Source organism: Halichoerus grypus, chromosome 5 (genome assembly GCF_964656455.1).
Source record: "Halichoerus grypus chromosome 5, mHalGry1.hap1.1, whole genome shotgun sequence".
In the NCBI taxonomy this organism is placed as follows: domain Eukaryota; kingdom Metazoa; phylum Chordata; class Mammalia; order Carnivora; family Phocidae; genus Halichoerus; species Halichoerus grypus.
In genome coordinates this window covers 32,749,115-32,764,996 of record NC_135716.1, presented here as the reverse complement: position 1 = coordinate 32,764,996, position 15,882 = coordinate 32,749,115, and the positions used below count along the sequence as shown (strand labels likewise).

General features: G+C 38.9%; 1 protein-coding gene across 2 annotated transcripts in view; it reads right to left on the bottom strand.

Annotated features, from left to right (window-relative positions):
* The window catches only part of LRP12 (LDL receptor related protein 12), a 71,077-nt gene extending 56,292 nt beyond the window's left edge, over positions 1-14,785 (bottom strand). For both annotated transcript variants that reach the window (XM_036072597.2, XM_078072098.1), the window contains exon 1: positions 14,369-14,785. In XM_036072597.2, the coding sequence (XP_035928490.2) occupies positions 14,369-14,447 (79 nt within the window). In that variant the 5' untranslated portion in view covers positions 14,448-14,785. The remainder of the gene's footprint in view (positions 1-14,368) is intronic.
* Between the last annotated feature and the right edge of the window lie 1,097 nt (positions 14,786-15,882).

Here is a 15,882-nt window from a genome sequence, read left to right as displayed (position 1 = left end):
TAGCTCAAGGATTGGCAAACTTTTTCTGTAAAAGGGCCAGATAGTAAATATTTTAGGCTTTGTGGGTCACACAGTCTCTGTTGCAACTACTCAACTCTGACACTGTGGCATGAAAGCAGCCATACACAATAACTAAATGCACCAGACTGGTTGTATTTGAACATTATGAAAATACAAAACAAGACAAAACAAAAAACAGGCAGGCTGGTTTTAGCTCGAAGGCCATGGTTCCCGACTTCTGCTGTAGAAGGCTGATTTGACGCAGGTTCAACATTTTTGGCTGGAATACTTCAGAGCTTGTGCTGTATGCTTTATAGGTATCACATTAGGACGCACACACTAACTGCTTGCCCTAGTTTTCATGAGACTGAGATTAATCAATAGGTATAGATAGGGCAACCTGATTCCTCCACTGTAAAGTTCCCATATAACCGTTTGTCTAATAGTTTCATTTACTAATGATTATAGCCTGAATATTCTTTATACATTCATTACCTGAAATTCTGCAATGATTTTTCTCAACAAATGTTATTTGCTTACTTTGAAACATAATTCACACAGAAAAATAAGATATATATATATATATTCAATAATATATATATAGCATATAATATATATGTAGCATTTAAAGCAATAACTGGCATATTGGTAAGCACTCAATAAAACTGGGTATTATTTTTATTTTTGACAGATTTGAAAATACTCCAACCTTTGACCCAGTATTCTACTTTTATGACTTAACCACAAGGAAAATAATAAAAAATTAAGATAAATATTATAAAAGCATGTCTATTACAGTATTTATAAATGTGAACAAAACTGCAGATGATCTAATGTTCAACATTATGGAAACAGTTTATGAGGAAAAGTGATATGGAAAAATGCCCAAAATCTATGTCAAGTAATACCAATAAATCCATCAGCCAAGGACTACCATTTCTACTAGTCAGGTACGAATGCTCGTTTCATTGCACCCTAACTACATGTTGATTTTTCTGTCTCTATTGAACATTTTGAACACTTAACAAAAGTTGATTTTTACATATTTACTAAATTAGTATGTGATATTTACTTGAGATTTCTTTGTAAAATTAATTTTTGTTTCTAATTTTATTAGCCATCCAATTACCATTTCTATAAGCTCTCTTTGGTCCATCTACTGAGGAAGGAAGAAAATGAACATTTTATGTAGAAAGTATTTGCTTAAGTTATTTAATAGGCTCATAACAAACTTTGAGGGTAGGTGGCATAAAATCTAATAATCCAGCATCTTGCCATTTAGAAATCTCAATTAATAGCAAACCAAAATTAATTCAGAAAACACTAACGATCTGGTATCTGTGGCTCATCTATCAGCACCGCAAGCAGATGAGTTCCAGTAATGAATTTAAAAGAGCAAATGTATCATAAGTTAATCAGTTTGCCTATAAGCAACATTGAGTTTAGGGAGGTCTGTTAAATAAAACTACAAAGAAGCAGTAGAGCATGATGGTTAAGAGCATGGATTATAGAGCCAAACTATCTGGGTTCAAATCCTAGCTCTTCCACTTACTGATATGTGAACTTGGCTAAAATACACAGCTTCTCTGTGTCTCAGGTTCCTTATCTATCAAATGATAGTATAATAGTATCCAGGCTGATAAGGCTGTTATGAGAAGAAAGTGACTGTGTGTGTATATGCATACATGAATACACATATATATACACAGATACACAGTGATTAGAACACTTCCCAGCACATAGCAATTGCTACATGTTTGCTACTGATAGAAAAATGAGTCTATAAATCAGTCTCACTTTGTCTCTTGCTATTCCATATAGCATAGCTTACTATTCAGATACTATATTGTATATATTTAAATATTTAAAAATATTTCTACTTTAATAACCCATGCACAATCTGGGTGATCGAGATATGACTTCTTAAAAAGTGACCCTGATGCTGTGTCAGATATAGTATTTTTTTAAAAAGGGAAACAGTCAATATAGATCACATATACCACAACTTCACAGAGGTTTCTTATCTTTTACAGCAGTGCTTCTCAAACTTGAATATGAAAGAAATCATCTGTGAATCTTGTTAAAATGGAGATTCTAATTCAGTATCTGGGGGCAGGGCCTGAGATTCTGCATTTCTAACAAGTTTCCAGGTAGTACCAATGCAGCTGGTTCAAGAATGGCACTATCAGGGGTCATGAATGAACTTTAAGGAGATCTGGAATAACACGATATCATATACGAAATTCTCTGTGAATGTGCTTATGTGGATTATTTTCTGAGGAAAGGACCCACAATTCTTATTATAATCTCAGAGGTGGGGGTGTGAGTAGGGGAAAGGGCAGGTAGAGAGTAAGAGAATTCGCAGGAGAGGTGAGAAAGACACGTCAGTTCCAGAGCTAACTGAAAAAAACCCCAAAATTGTCATTACAAAAAAGGAAAATTATCTGTAAAGACAAATATTTTATATTTTGTACAACAATTACCACTTAGAAAACTATATGAAGAATCACAAACCATTCTAAATTATAGACAATTACATTGTAGACAATTATAACTTAGAAGATTAAGCCGAAGAATCTTTAAATTCAAGAATAAAAACACAGGGATATAAAACTCTAAGAAATAAAAAAGGCCAAGATATGTCATATTCACTTAAGAGGAGTTCTAAAAGTAGAGAACTTACAGGATAATGGAGTTAAAATACACGTACATACGTATGTATACATATACATAACATATACAACATACGCATAAAACTATCTTCCCAACACACATCTAGATATGTTCAGATAAAATCACTACCAAATACCAAACAGTAATAATGACTGAAAATACATATATAAACACATTGGTGAAAACTGTAAACTCCAAAAGGAAATTATTACAAGCTTCCAAAGGAACAAAGGAATGAGAATCAAAATGGCAACTTAAAGTTACAAGATAATAAAGTAATTCTGGATAGAATTCTGCACAGAAAATACTGAAACCTGGAATGCCCTCCCCCCACCCTCGCCAAACCATTATTTAAGTGTGAAGACAAAATAAAGAAACATTTTCAGCTGTGTATACCTAAATATATATTTACAACCAGTACATATTTCTTAGGGAGAGAGAGAATACAATTCAAGAATGTATTTTAGCAAAATTTAAAAAATCAAACTAATTAAAGACTTCAAGAAAAATAATATGGGACAAAGAAAATGATAAGGGAAAGGGGGAAGAAAACTTAAGAAATCAAAATAATTGTTAAGAATGGCTATGCAAATTTTAATGTAATTAATTTGGGGAAGTATTTTAACACCTCCTTTTTTTTTACTTTATTCTGTAAAATTTCAAACATGCACAAAATAGAACAGAATAGTGCGTTCTCATGTATCATCCTCCCATATGTCTGATAAGGGGTTAATATCCACAAATATAAAGAACTCTTACAACTCAACAACAAAAAGATAATTCAACCAATTAAGAAATGGCAAAGGATTTGAACAGACATTCACAAATGGTCAATAATGAGAAAAAAAATCTCAACATCACTACTCATTAGAAAAATGCAAAGAAACCACAGTAAGATACCACTTCATACCTACAGGGATGCCTCTAATAAAAAGATGGCCAATAACAAGCATCGGTGAAGATGCAGAGAAACTGGAACTCTTACATATTGTTGGTAGGACTGTAAAATTGTACAGCCATTTGGAAAACAGTATAGCATTTCCTCAGAAAGGTAAATGTAGAATTACCAAAAGACCCAGCAATTCCACTCTATGCATATACTCAAGAGAACTGAAAAATGTCCATGCAAAAACATGTACACAGTCATAGCTGCATTATTCATAAAAAGTGGAAACAACCCAAATGTTTGTCAGCTGATGAGTAGATAAACAAAATGTGGTTTATCCATACAATGAAATACTATTTGACTATAAAAAGGAATGAAGTATTGATTCATGGTAGAACATGGATGAATCATGAAAACAAACTAGATGAAAGAAGCCAGGCATATAAGATCACATATTGTATGATTCCACATATATGAAATGTCTTTAGTGACATAAAGCTTATCAGTGGTTGCCAAGTGAAATAATCAGAACATAATAAAATCTTTTACACTAACCAATGAAATCAACAAAAACAAAAAAGTTTACAAATACATCTAAAAATATTAACAGATTAGGGATTAGATCTGATAATCAGGCAGGAAGAGAGGGGAGGCTAGTTTACAGGAGAAAGAAAAGGAGTGGAGGGAGGAAGAAATTTAGGACGGACTATGTATTGATCTCATAACTATGAACACAAAGTCTAAAAAAAAATTACTAAACGTATTCCAGCAGATTAAAAGAAAATACATCATTACCAACTTGTTATGGCCTATTACGTAAATGTAAAGATAGTTCAACATTAGGAATCACATGAATATAACTTACTCCATTCATGGAGAAAGGAATTCAGGTATTATGTGGCATTATGCTAGGTATGTTTCACTTGCATACCTCTGGCCCTCATAAACGCCTTATGATCATCTTGGAAATGAAAAAACTTATGTGATAAAATTAAATACCTATTTTCAAAAACTTATTAATATAGGAATTGAAAATCTCTAATTTGATTAAAAATAACAGAAACCTATAGCAAATATCACACTTAAAAAAAATAAAAAGAAAGATGGGGTAAGGAACCATTAAATTAAAGACTTAATAGATATCAACAACTGCAGAGTACAGACCTTATCTGGCTTCTGATCCAAACAAGTGTCTAAAAATTCATGTTTATATGACAACTAGGGCCATATGTACACAGCTGGATATTTGATGGTAACTAGGAATTGTTAATGTTTTAAGTGTGATAATGGTATTGAGTTGTTTTTTTTTTTTTTTAAAGATTTTATTTATTTATTTAACAGAGAGAGACACAGCGAGAGAGGGAACACAAGCAGGGGGAGTGGGAGAGGGAGAAGCAGGCTTCCTGCAGAGCAGGGAGCCCGATGCGGGGCTCGATCCCAGGACCCTGGGATCATGACCTGAGCCGAAGGCAGACGCTTAACCATCTGAGCCACCCAGGCACACCTGTTTTTTTTTTTTAAGTCCCCACATCTTAAAGATACATAGTAAAATATGAATAAATTAGATGTCTGGGATTTGCTTCAAAATCATTTGTGTTTAGGGAGTGAGTACAAGTCTAGATAAAACAAGGCTGGCCATTTAATGATAATTTGTTGAATCTGGATATTGGGCATATCAGGTTAGTTACACTAGTTTTTCTACTTTTGAGTATGTTTGGAATTTTCCGAAGTACAAAGTTTTAAAACTGTTTTTAATTATCAAACCCAAAGGAAAAAAAAATCAAAGAACGAAACAAAAAGCCAAACACTAGAGAGAATATAAATTATCAGAAAACCTTCTATAGATACTATTATCAAACACTGTTCTATTTTTAAAAAATTTTATTACTTAACTTTTGAGATATATACATAATTGCACTAATTGAAAGTTTACAGTTCAATGAGCAATCACCAGAAAACTCCATTATCTGTGTAAACTACCACTTAGGTCAAGAAATAGCATAGGAGCAGCAGCCCAAAAACTACCCTGGTAAACAATCCTCTCAATCACAACCTCTCCTGCTTCCCACCAGTAGGGAACAACTCACCTTGCATTCTAACTTCTTAGATTGTAACCATATAGTATCTTGTAATTTTGTGTCTGACTTCTTTTGTTCAACATGTGAAATCCACCTATGCTACAGGTACCAGTAATTGGTTCTTTTTCATTACTTTATATGCAAGTTATTCTCAAAATGTGGTCAGTGGATTCCTGGGAATTACCAAGACCCTTTCAGAGTTTAACAGAATAAAGTTCATTGGGATATGGTTTCAGATTCCATGTTGCAACTAAACTTAAAAAAATGACTACGTGTCAAGTTCGGGTGAAGCATCAAAGAATATTCACATTTATCTGAAAAGGCTATTAAAATACTTCTCCCTTTGCAATAACACATCTGTGTGAGGCAAGATTTCTTCCTATATTTCAACCAAAACATGTCACAACAGACTGACTGCAGATACAGACATGAGAAATCAGTTGTCTTCTATTAAGCCAGACATTAATTTGCAAAAATGTATAGCAGTGCCACTCTTCTCACTAATTTTTGCCTGTTTGGGAAAATATGGTTGTGATTTTACATATTTTTATTTAATGTATGCGATTTATGGTCACACATAATGGCTTTCTTACTGTCATTTTAAATTTAATTGTGGCGTCCTGAGACCTAAAAGTTTGAAGAATGCTGCTGTGGTTTTCCCTTATGCTAATACACCATAATCAATTCATCCATTCATTCTACTGGGGATGGACAGAGGGGCTGTTTTTCACCTGGGACTATAAAGAATAAGGATGCTACGAATAATCTTGTACATATCTTTTGGCACACATTACGTTCCCACTTCTGTTGAGTTTACACCTTGGAGTAGAACTGCCAGATCACAGGGTATGTTCACATTCAACTTTAATAGATACTGTTTTCCACAGTGGCTATTAAGCATTTGAAATGTGGTTAGTCTAATTAAGATGGGCTATAGGTATAAAATTTACACTGGATTTTGGAGACTTAATATGAAAAACATTGCAGAGTATCTCAGTAATTATTTTCTATTGATTACATATCAAAATGATAGTATTTTAGATATACAATATTGAGTTAAATAATTATTTACATTAATGACACCTGCCTCTCTCTTTTTTTAATATGGCTACTAGAAAATTTAAAACTATGTACATGACTTACATTTGAGGCTCACATTATGTATCTTAGACAGTGCTGCTACATGGGGAAATAGAAGTAAAACAGGCCAATATCAATATTGTATATAAGAAGTCTGAGATGCTCCTGAGAAGGGCACCTTTTAAGGAAGACTGCCCAAAGGAGATAACATCTAAAGGAAGGCCGAAGGACAGGCAGGAGTTAGCCTAGTGAAGAAAGTGATACAAAAGGAAGGTAAAGCCAGGCAGAGCGTGCAAAGGCCAGGAGACAAGAGAAATGCGTTTAGTATAGCAGAAATGGTGGAGGGTAGGGGGGTGGTGAAGGGAAATAACAAGAGACAAGAAAGGAAAAACTAGCCAGATCATAAGGGGCCTGGTGAGTTATGCCTATATTTTAGGAACAGGGAACTAGTGTTGGGTTTTAAGCAAGGAAATTACATAATTATATTTGTACTTTAGAAAAGCCACTCTGGCTGCTGCTATGTATATAACTGAATCTGGACAAGACTAGAGTGAAAATTAGTTGGGAGCTGTTACAATAATGTAGACAAAAACAACGACGGGTCTCTATACAAAGAGAACAGCAGTAGAGGGATGTGAGCCTTAGGCAAAATCACTGCTCTCAGATTCAGCTTCTGCTATACTTACCTCCCTAATACTCTGAGGATTTAAGCAAGGCACCTCTTGGTAAAGGTGTTCTGTATTCTAAGTCTTGGTAAAAGGTTCTAGTGTCACTAGAACAGGCATTAATTCAAGAAACTGAATTCTATTTCAGAATATACCGGATACAAAGATTCATCTCTTCTCCAACTTACTAACCTAAAACCTAAATAACGCTTTAATAATCAATGAAATTAAGTCAGATAAGAAAAGACTTACTTTCTTACTCATGTTTAAGAAGTAAATCCCAACTACTAAATATGGTACCGTGCTCCATTTAGTCAATTCAATATTAAAAGATCAGTACCATTCCCCATTTCTCTAAAAATGGAAAATAAGTGAATTAAAGGTAGATATCAAGTTACTCTCATTCAGTGGTATGCATGTGAGTGTAAAACAATTTCGCTTCTTCACTAAACTGATCCTAGTAGGGCAGTGAGTTATCAAATATTTAAGAGTCAACTAGAAAACTATTCTGTCAGCTTCATTTATTTTGAGGTTTCGGGATCTTCTAAAGTTGTATCTTCTGTAAATAAACTATGCAATCCAGGGGAATAAAGGTAAAAAGGTCACTTACTTTTTCCAAAATGTTCTGAAACTTTCTAATCTACCAATATATCCTTGCCTCTTCTAAGATATAAAGCACTTTAATTGACCACTTAATATAAAGCATCTAACTTCGGCAAAAAGGTCCTTAAATCTTCTCTTCTACCCTTTGCTTCTTGCCTGAAATACTCTTAAAACACTGTAGAAAGTTATGTTCTATACTTATTTCATGGACAAAAATGACAGACCTTAGAACTGAGTTCTCCACAGGACACGTGTTAAGCCTCTCCCCTTATAACTGAAATCCTCATTCTTCCTTGTCCTGTGTTGTACAGCTGTTCACCACAGTATCCCTTCTTGCATTGAGTGTTCTTAGCCTTCCCTTTTCTAGCTTAAATAACAGAAACTTAAATTCCTAGGGTCTAAACTCCTCTACTGAATTATAGAAGCAAATCACCCTAAACCTCTCCTCCCTCCTCATCACTCTCACCTGATCCCATGTCATATTACTTCAGGAAATCTCCATCTTCCCACCCTGAAACTTTTAACAGACCCAAGTACACTGGCACCAATATTTTCTTCCTTCCCTGTTGTGACAAGAGAGGAAGCATCCCTTTCTTTCTGATCAAAAAGGCAATCCATACTCTTCTATCTGCACTATTACTACCTTGGTCCAAGGTCCTGTGTCTCTCACCTGGATCACAGCCAAAACCTGATCATCCCATGTCTACTCTTGTCTACTTCACAACAATTCTCCACACAGTAGACAAAAGTTACTGTTTTCAAACCATAAATCACATTATGTGCACTTAGGCTTCTTTTATAACTACACTCAAATAAATTCAAACTCTTTACCATGGTTTCCAAAGCCCTGAGTTCCTGCCTAAGGTTCTAAGCTCACCTCACCACTCTCCCGCATGACCGTTGTGCTCCAGCTACACTGGTTTTATTAATTTACCAACACTTTCCTGATTCTGGGTCTTTCACATGTGGTGCCCAAGGGCAAGGCTCTCTTTTCCCAATCATAATATGGTTAGCCATCCTTTAGGTCTTACAAATGACTCTACAAAGAAGTCTTCTCATTACCCTGCGTCTGTTATTCACGATCTCTGCCTCTTATCAGTTTCCTATTATAACTTACTCACTAGACTGTCAACCTTATGAGGGCAGAAACTCACACAGTGCCAGATAAAAGCAAGTGCTCAATGAACATTTGCCAACTGAATGAATGAGCAAAGAGAGGATTATGTTGCAATCCTGGCTCTACTATTTCCTAGTGGTTTGATCTTAGATAAGTCACAACCCTTCTGAGCTTCAATTTTTTTCTTCTATAGAAAAGGGACAAATACCTTATAGGATTGCCAAATGAGACCTACTAAAGATGAACTGGCAATGAATAAAGACCAAGCACAGTATCTGAACTTTATTTAATAAATGGTACAAACTTAATTTAATAAATGTTAGTTTCTTTCCCTTACTTCTATAGCTTAGACAGTGAGAATTCCTTAGGGTAATTCAGTATTGAAACTAAAATATATAGAGATAGGTCTATATATACACCTACTGTTGCATATAGTTAAAAAGACTGATGATGTGCATCTGAACGGATAGATTGTAACTTGTATTTATAGGATCTAATAATATGCTTTAGAAAATGAGAATAAGTAGTGTACATCTATCACTCACTCCTCCCCAAAAAACGGTGGGGGTGGGGGAGGAGAAAAAGAGAAGAAACTGGAAGGAAAGGTAACCTTAGAAATTAGAGGCCATTAACTCAACTTCAATTCCCAAATTTAGAACAACCTTCATTTCCCTATAAAGACTTGCAGCAAGAACAAGACTAAAACTCATTCTAAAATAAAAACATTTTCTGTTTGCTTAAATCTATATAAATCTCATCTATATTTATTTACCCCCCTTTTACCTTTCATTCTTTAAACTGTAACAACATTTATAAAAGATAAGGGGAAAAAAACCAAGAAAAAACCTCAACTACAAAAACACCTCAGATCAGAAACACAAAAAGGTTTCACTGTTCCCTTAATTTCTTGATAAGCTTTAAATTGTCTAACCACAAAAGTCAGTCTTTTCTTTCCATTCTCTTTAACTGCTGCTGCTCACTTTTCAGCCTGACATCACTTTTATGTTTTTGTCAGAGATTTTGCTTTCTAGGAACCTTCTAAATCATTTACCATACATCATTCAAATCTCCTCCATATTCTTCCTAGAACATAGCTAGCCCTCTGAAAGTGGTCATTTAATACTTTCTGCCTGATAACTGCTTAGAATTTTATAGAATGTGCTATGGACCTTCATATTGTCCCCAGGATATGGATATAATTTAGATTCTAAACCCAAGGAAGGGTTTATGTTAAGCAATTAATTCAGTTTTATTCAACATATTTTATGTAATCAAGCTTGACTTTTTTAGAAGTAATTGGAATCTGGTTTAGATTTTTTTCTCATGTTCCAGTTACTTCTACAACCTTTCTAAAATTGGAACTTCTAGTCTCTCCTTAAACTGGAAATTTATAAAATGCTGCTGAATGTTCCATAAAAATTCATGGGAAAAGACTTACCCATTAGATATAAAATGCAAGAATAAAAGGAGTATTTTATGTTACCACAACCTCTGGAACAGTACTGTGCATAGCACAGACTTTTGACTATAATTAGCTGAATACCAGCTTAAAGAAGAATTTTATCACAGGCCAGTCAGTTATGCCAGGAAGAGTTCTTACTGCTATCAAATGCTCTGGCAGCAAGTGGCCAGAAACTAACCATCTGCAATTCTCCAAGGCTATTGTAAAATGATATACAAATACCACAAACATTTCAAATTACATTTTAAGGTCTCATCTGGGGCTGTGTTTTTCAAACTAAGAACTGCAATCTATTAGTGGGTCCAAAATTAATGAGTCCAACCAGCAAATGAAGAAAGGAAGGGTGAGAGAAGGAGGGATAAATAGAATATAAAATGTTGGAGTGCATCACAGGTAGTAAGAGTATTATTTCATAATCTTTGTTTTGTTCTGTATACTGGGAGTAACATAAAATGTATTTTAAGGGTGGGTTTCAGTAAAAAAAAAAAAAAAAAGTTAGAAAGCAACGATCTGGGAGACAAACAGAAGTGGAAAAGGATAAAGCAATGGAACTGTTAATGATTACCAAATTATGGGTTGGGAGATGAGCCAACCAACACCTTCGTTGACTAGGAGACAGTTTTGGAAATCTCCATGCCCTTGCAAAAGCCAGACATCCCTATGTGAGATCTGAAGAAGCACCTTCTCTTACAGTAGGCCTACAACAATGCCCAGCAAAGCTCACAGTTGCTCCCACTAATGTTTTTATCTCTTCAAACTTCCAAAGGCAGAGGTCAACTTTTACTTTCTACTAACTCTTAGGCACATTCAATAGTTAAGTTACAGCAGCTAAGATACAGCAGCTCTTGAAAGATAATTATTGGTTCTCGAACAACCCCTTCTAGAAAATATTAATGATATTTCATATCACAATTTAGTGTTTCAAATAAAGCTCTGACATTCAGAAAAGTAATGTGGAAGTGTAACAGTCACACTATTCCACTAAAATGGTCACATTTAACAGTCACGTACAAAGACCTCTAAAATCGCCATGTGAAGAGAATACACACTAAAATAAACAGAATCTTTGAAATGTTTCAAAGATTCAAGACACACTTGGAGCCATTTAATATTGCCATTAATGGATTAAGAGTCATTCTGTGAAGAGTTAGTATCGGAACTGCCTAAATATTGGCCAACCTGCGTTTTTTCACTGAGTCTATGTTAAGTGTTACTATGAACACTCAGTTATTGTTTCTTAGTTTTATTTATTTGAGAAAGAGAGAGAGAGAGAGAGAGAGAGCGCGCGCATGCACACACATGCCCAAATGTGGGGGGGGGGGGGCAGCAGAGGAAGAGGAACAAGCAGACTGCCCTAAGCACAGAGCCCAATGTGGGGCTTGATCCCCTGACCCTGAGATCATAACCTGAGCTGAAATCAAGAGTCTGAAGCTTAATGACTGACCCACCCAGGTGCCCCTGAGTACTCAGTTGTTTTAACAATGATTTCTAATTATTTTTGGGAAGCCACTTAAAAAAACCAAAACACTTTTTGGTGCATAAGGGACAGTTTCATAAATTACAGTTAATATCTGTCCTAAAGGTCCAAGGTGGTGGATATTTCTCAGGATGCATCCATTACTCCTCACAACTAGGGCATATTCAAGTAAAACAAACCCCACTGCTGTTATAGAAGCACATCCCCCATATTATTGTTATAGCTTTTTCTTTTCTCTCTCATATAAACCCACATTTGGCTGCAGAGACAGAAGAGGACAAAAGTGCAGCTATAAAGAGAATTTCTCCAGTTGCAGGGTGAAGGGTACCTTTAATCTCTGCTCACATAGTTTAATGTTCTGCCTGGCTCACTACCTCCTTTTTTCTTATACTTTGAAACTTGCTGTGCTTGAGACATCAACCCTGGCACAATTACTTGCTAGTTTTATAACATGGTCCCCCATTGTTGGAAAAGAAGTTTCATTCTTTGCCTACTAACAATTCCTCACTGAACACAAATTCCAAAAAGATAAATCTTTGATAAGCACCTATCAGAAAGTCGTTTTGTGCAAGTACAAAAAAATGTACAAAGACAAATTACGGGGTTCACAGCCTCTTATCCCTGGAGGCAAAAAGACTTTTAGTTCAAACAATAATGACACGGGTTTTAATGAAAGAGCTTAAAGAGCTCATTTATTTATCCATTCTGATCAGACATCACTAAGATTCAATTTTGACTAGAGCAGAGGACAAAGCAGGACACTTCTAATCACCCTAGATTAAAGATGCCTTCTTGCTTTCTTCTCTCTTCTGGGCCGTTACACCAAACCTAGAGCAGAACTATACCCACCTTCAGGCTAGAATAAACAACATAATAGCTTATTGATCTCTGGTGTAGACCCAAGTCCACAAGTCATCAGGCAAGTAGGGATCACAGGGACTTGATGCAACTAACACTCAAAAGTCATGAACAAGGTTTCCTGATCACACACAAGCATACCATTGGCAATGATCACATCGAATGTGGACCAAACCTTTCTCCAGCCCAAACAAACAAAAATAATAATAGGTTAATCAGGTCAGGCAGCAAGTAATACATTTTGAATCATACTGAAAAACTATTTTTTGGTTGTCAGTAAATATTAATTTATGTTCATTAAATTCATTTACTGTAATTTCTCAGGTTTTTAAAGTTATCATCATTCAATTCCACAGATAAATGCTTTCAAAAGAGGTAATACTTGCTGGTGAATGACGTGTTGACTAACTCCATCACCACACCATTAGTGGAATGAGTGTTTGTGGCAAATGACTTAGACGTTTTCTAAGTGAAATCTCCAAAGAACGGTAAACTTCAAATTATTTCCTTCTGAAGATATCAAAACACCATTCTAAAAAGTAAAGCTTAACTGTGTTCATTGAAACACCTTTTCAATGCGTTTCACTGATAAACTAAGAACGGTTAAGTCAGAAGTGGAACTCAAGTCTCAAGCAATGAATGCTCTAATTAATTCCATTTAGCTCTAGTTCAGACCCTGATGTAATAATATAAAGCTCAGTCCTCACACACAGGCTTCAGCCGTCTCTTAACCTCAAAGGAGTATATGCAACGCAATCCACAGGCTGGAATGAAGCAACAGTGACAACACTAGCGGCCAGTGATGGATGAAATGACAAATGAACTAGGAGTCAGGGCAGACATCTACGCCCTAAGGGAGAGACTGAGGTGGGGCTGGAAACTATTTTCTGGCCTTCTCCCGCGTGCTGCTTCTGGGGAAGGGACAGGATCCAGCACGCCCGGGATCGACAGAGCCTCGGCCTCCGAGGTGCAGGAGTGGGAAGAGAGCAGCGGGCTGCCTTTTCAGGGATGGGGAAGATGGGGGATTGGAACGGTGGGAATTTCACTGGGGAGAGAACTTCCTGACCCCGGAAGGGTCGGGGGTGGCAGGACCGTCCCGACAGCGGCGAGGGCGACCTCCTCTTCCTTCTCACACAGTCATACATCTTTGTGTGTGTGGATTGTGCAAGGGGCCCTCCAGCCCAGGTCGGTAAGTCCGCCCGCCACCCGCTCGCTCCACCGGGACTCCCTCCGGCCGGGACGCCCAAACCCCTCTCAGACAACCCCAAGGGTCTGGAGGTGGTGAGTGGACGAAAGCATCTTCGTGTGTGGACACCTCTCGGGGCATCCACCCCTCGCCGGGTCTTTGTCCCGCCGGCGGCGGGGGTCTCTCCCCGGTTCTCGCGGGGAACCCCTGTCCTGGAGGCCTCGGGGCCCAGGGTCGCCCCAGCTTTGTTCGGTCAGCGGGGCGCAGGGACGCGGACACTCACCGTACACTCCGGCGAGGAAAAGCAAGACCAACGCAGACCTCCACCGCGGAGACTCTTTTGTGCTCCAACGACTGGCCATAACCACGGCAGATGGAGTGAGCGAGGAGGAGATGGAGGAGGAGGAGGAGCTGGGGCCAGACGCCGCCGCCACCGAGCCCCCGGCTGCTCCCTGCGCGCTCCGCGGCGGCGGGAGGGGAGGGGCCGCCGCCGCCGCCGCCCGCCCGCCCGCGCTCCCTCCCTCTGGCCCACCCTCAGCAGCGTGCCAGCTCCCACCCCGGGCGGCGCGAGAGCCCTACGCGGGACGGCTTTCCCGGCGGCAGGGGCAGGTTGAGCGCACGCGGGCGCGAGGCGAGGGGGCGGCGGAAGCGCGACTCCGGCCTCGCACCGCACAGGCTAGCCGGCGCCGCCACCCGCCAGACGGAGCGCGAGCCGGGACCCGCGCTCATCCGTGCGCTCGGCAATCACCTGGCCCGCCTGCCTTGGTTCCCGCCCCGCGCTCCGCCGGACTTTCCCAGTCTTGGGGCCGGTTTCCCCGCGACTGGAGCCCTAAGAGTAAGGCAGTGCCAATCGATGAGCGAGCACGCGAACGCCGGCAGCGAGGTTCCCGAGAGCTGGGGCGCGGGGCCCCGCAGCGGAGCTCCGCTGCAGTCCGAGGCCTCCTTGTTACCCCTGCGGGTGGTGTGAGGACAAGTTGGGAGGCTGAGGGTGGCTGTGCTTGCGGGGAGAGTGGGTGAACGGAGGCTAGGAACTTGGGAGATCCTCTCCCTTACCCCTGCGTGCCTCCGCCTAAAATCGGCACGGAGCTGGGGGTGGGTGGGTGCCAGTTAGTGCTGCCGTAGTCGGCCGGGCCAGTGTGCACGCGTGCCGAGATTCTGGTGCTGGGCACCCACGCTCAAGGTGCCTGGCAGGCATGAGTCCAGAAAGACTAGAGTGCGGTGCTCTTCCATTCTGGCGTGGAAGCCGCGGGAGAGTTTGACATCCCGGGGGCGGGCGGGGAGCGGAGGGGCTGTGGGAAATCGGCCTGCGTGCGCGGCTGGAGGAGGCGGGGGGACGTCTTTCTGCACTTCCTAATTTCCCTAAGCACCTTCCCCCGATCTCGGCAAGTGCGACTCCTCCTTCCTTTAGCACTCCGTAGCACTTTCTAAATACTTTTGTAGTGACACCGGCACACCTGACCTTCCGCCGTGTGTTTTTTAAAGTGTTTGTCTACACGTCTTATCTCCCTTCCTGATCTATCATTGGCCTTTCCATGCACTCTCCTGGCTATTCATTGAAGACCTACAATGCGCTATGCTGTCCCATTGACATAGGTTGTCTCTTTTTAATCCCTAACAACGTTGTGAGATAAACATTATTATCCACATTTTATAAATAAGAAAATGAGACTCTGGTCAAATTACCCATAACGATATAGCAAATAAATGGTTTGAAACCATTTTTCTCATTCCAAATTCAAGACTGTTTCCCCTATATCACATTTAACTCTGTAGTACAGTGCTTAGTGTATAATGGGT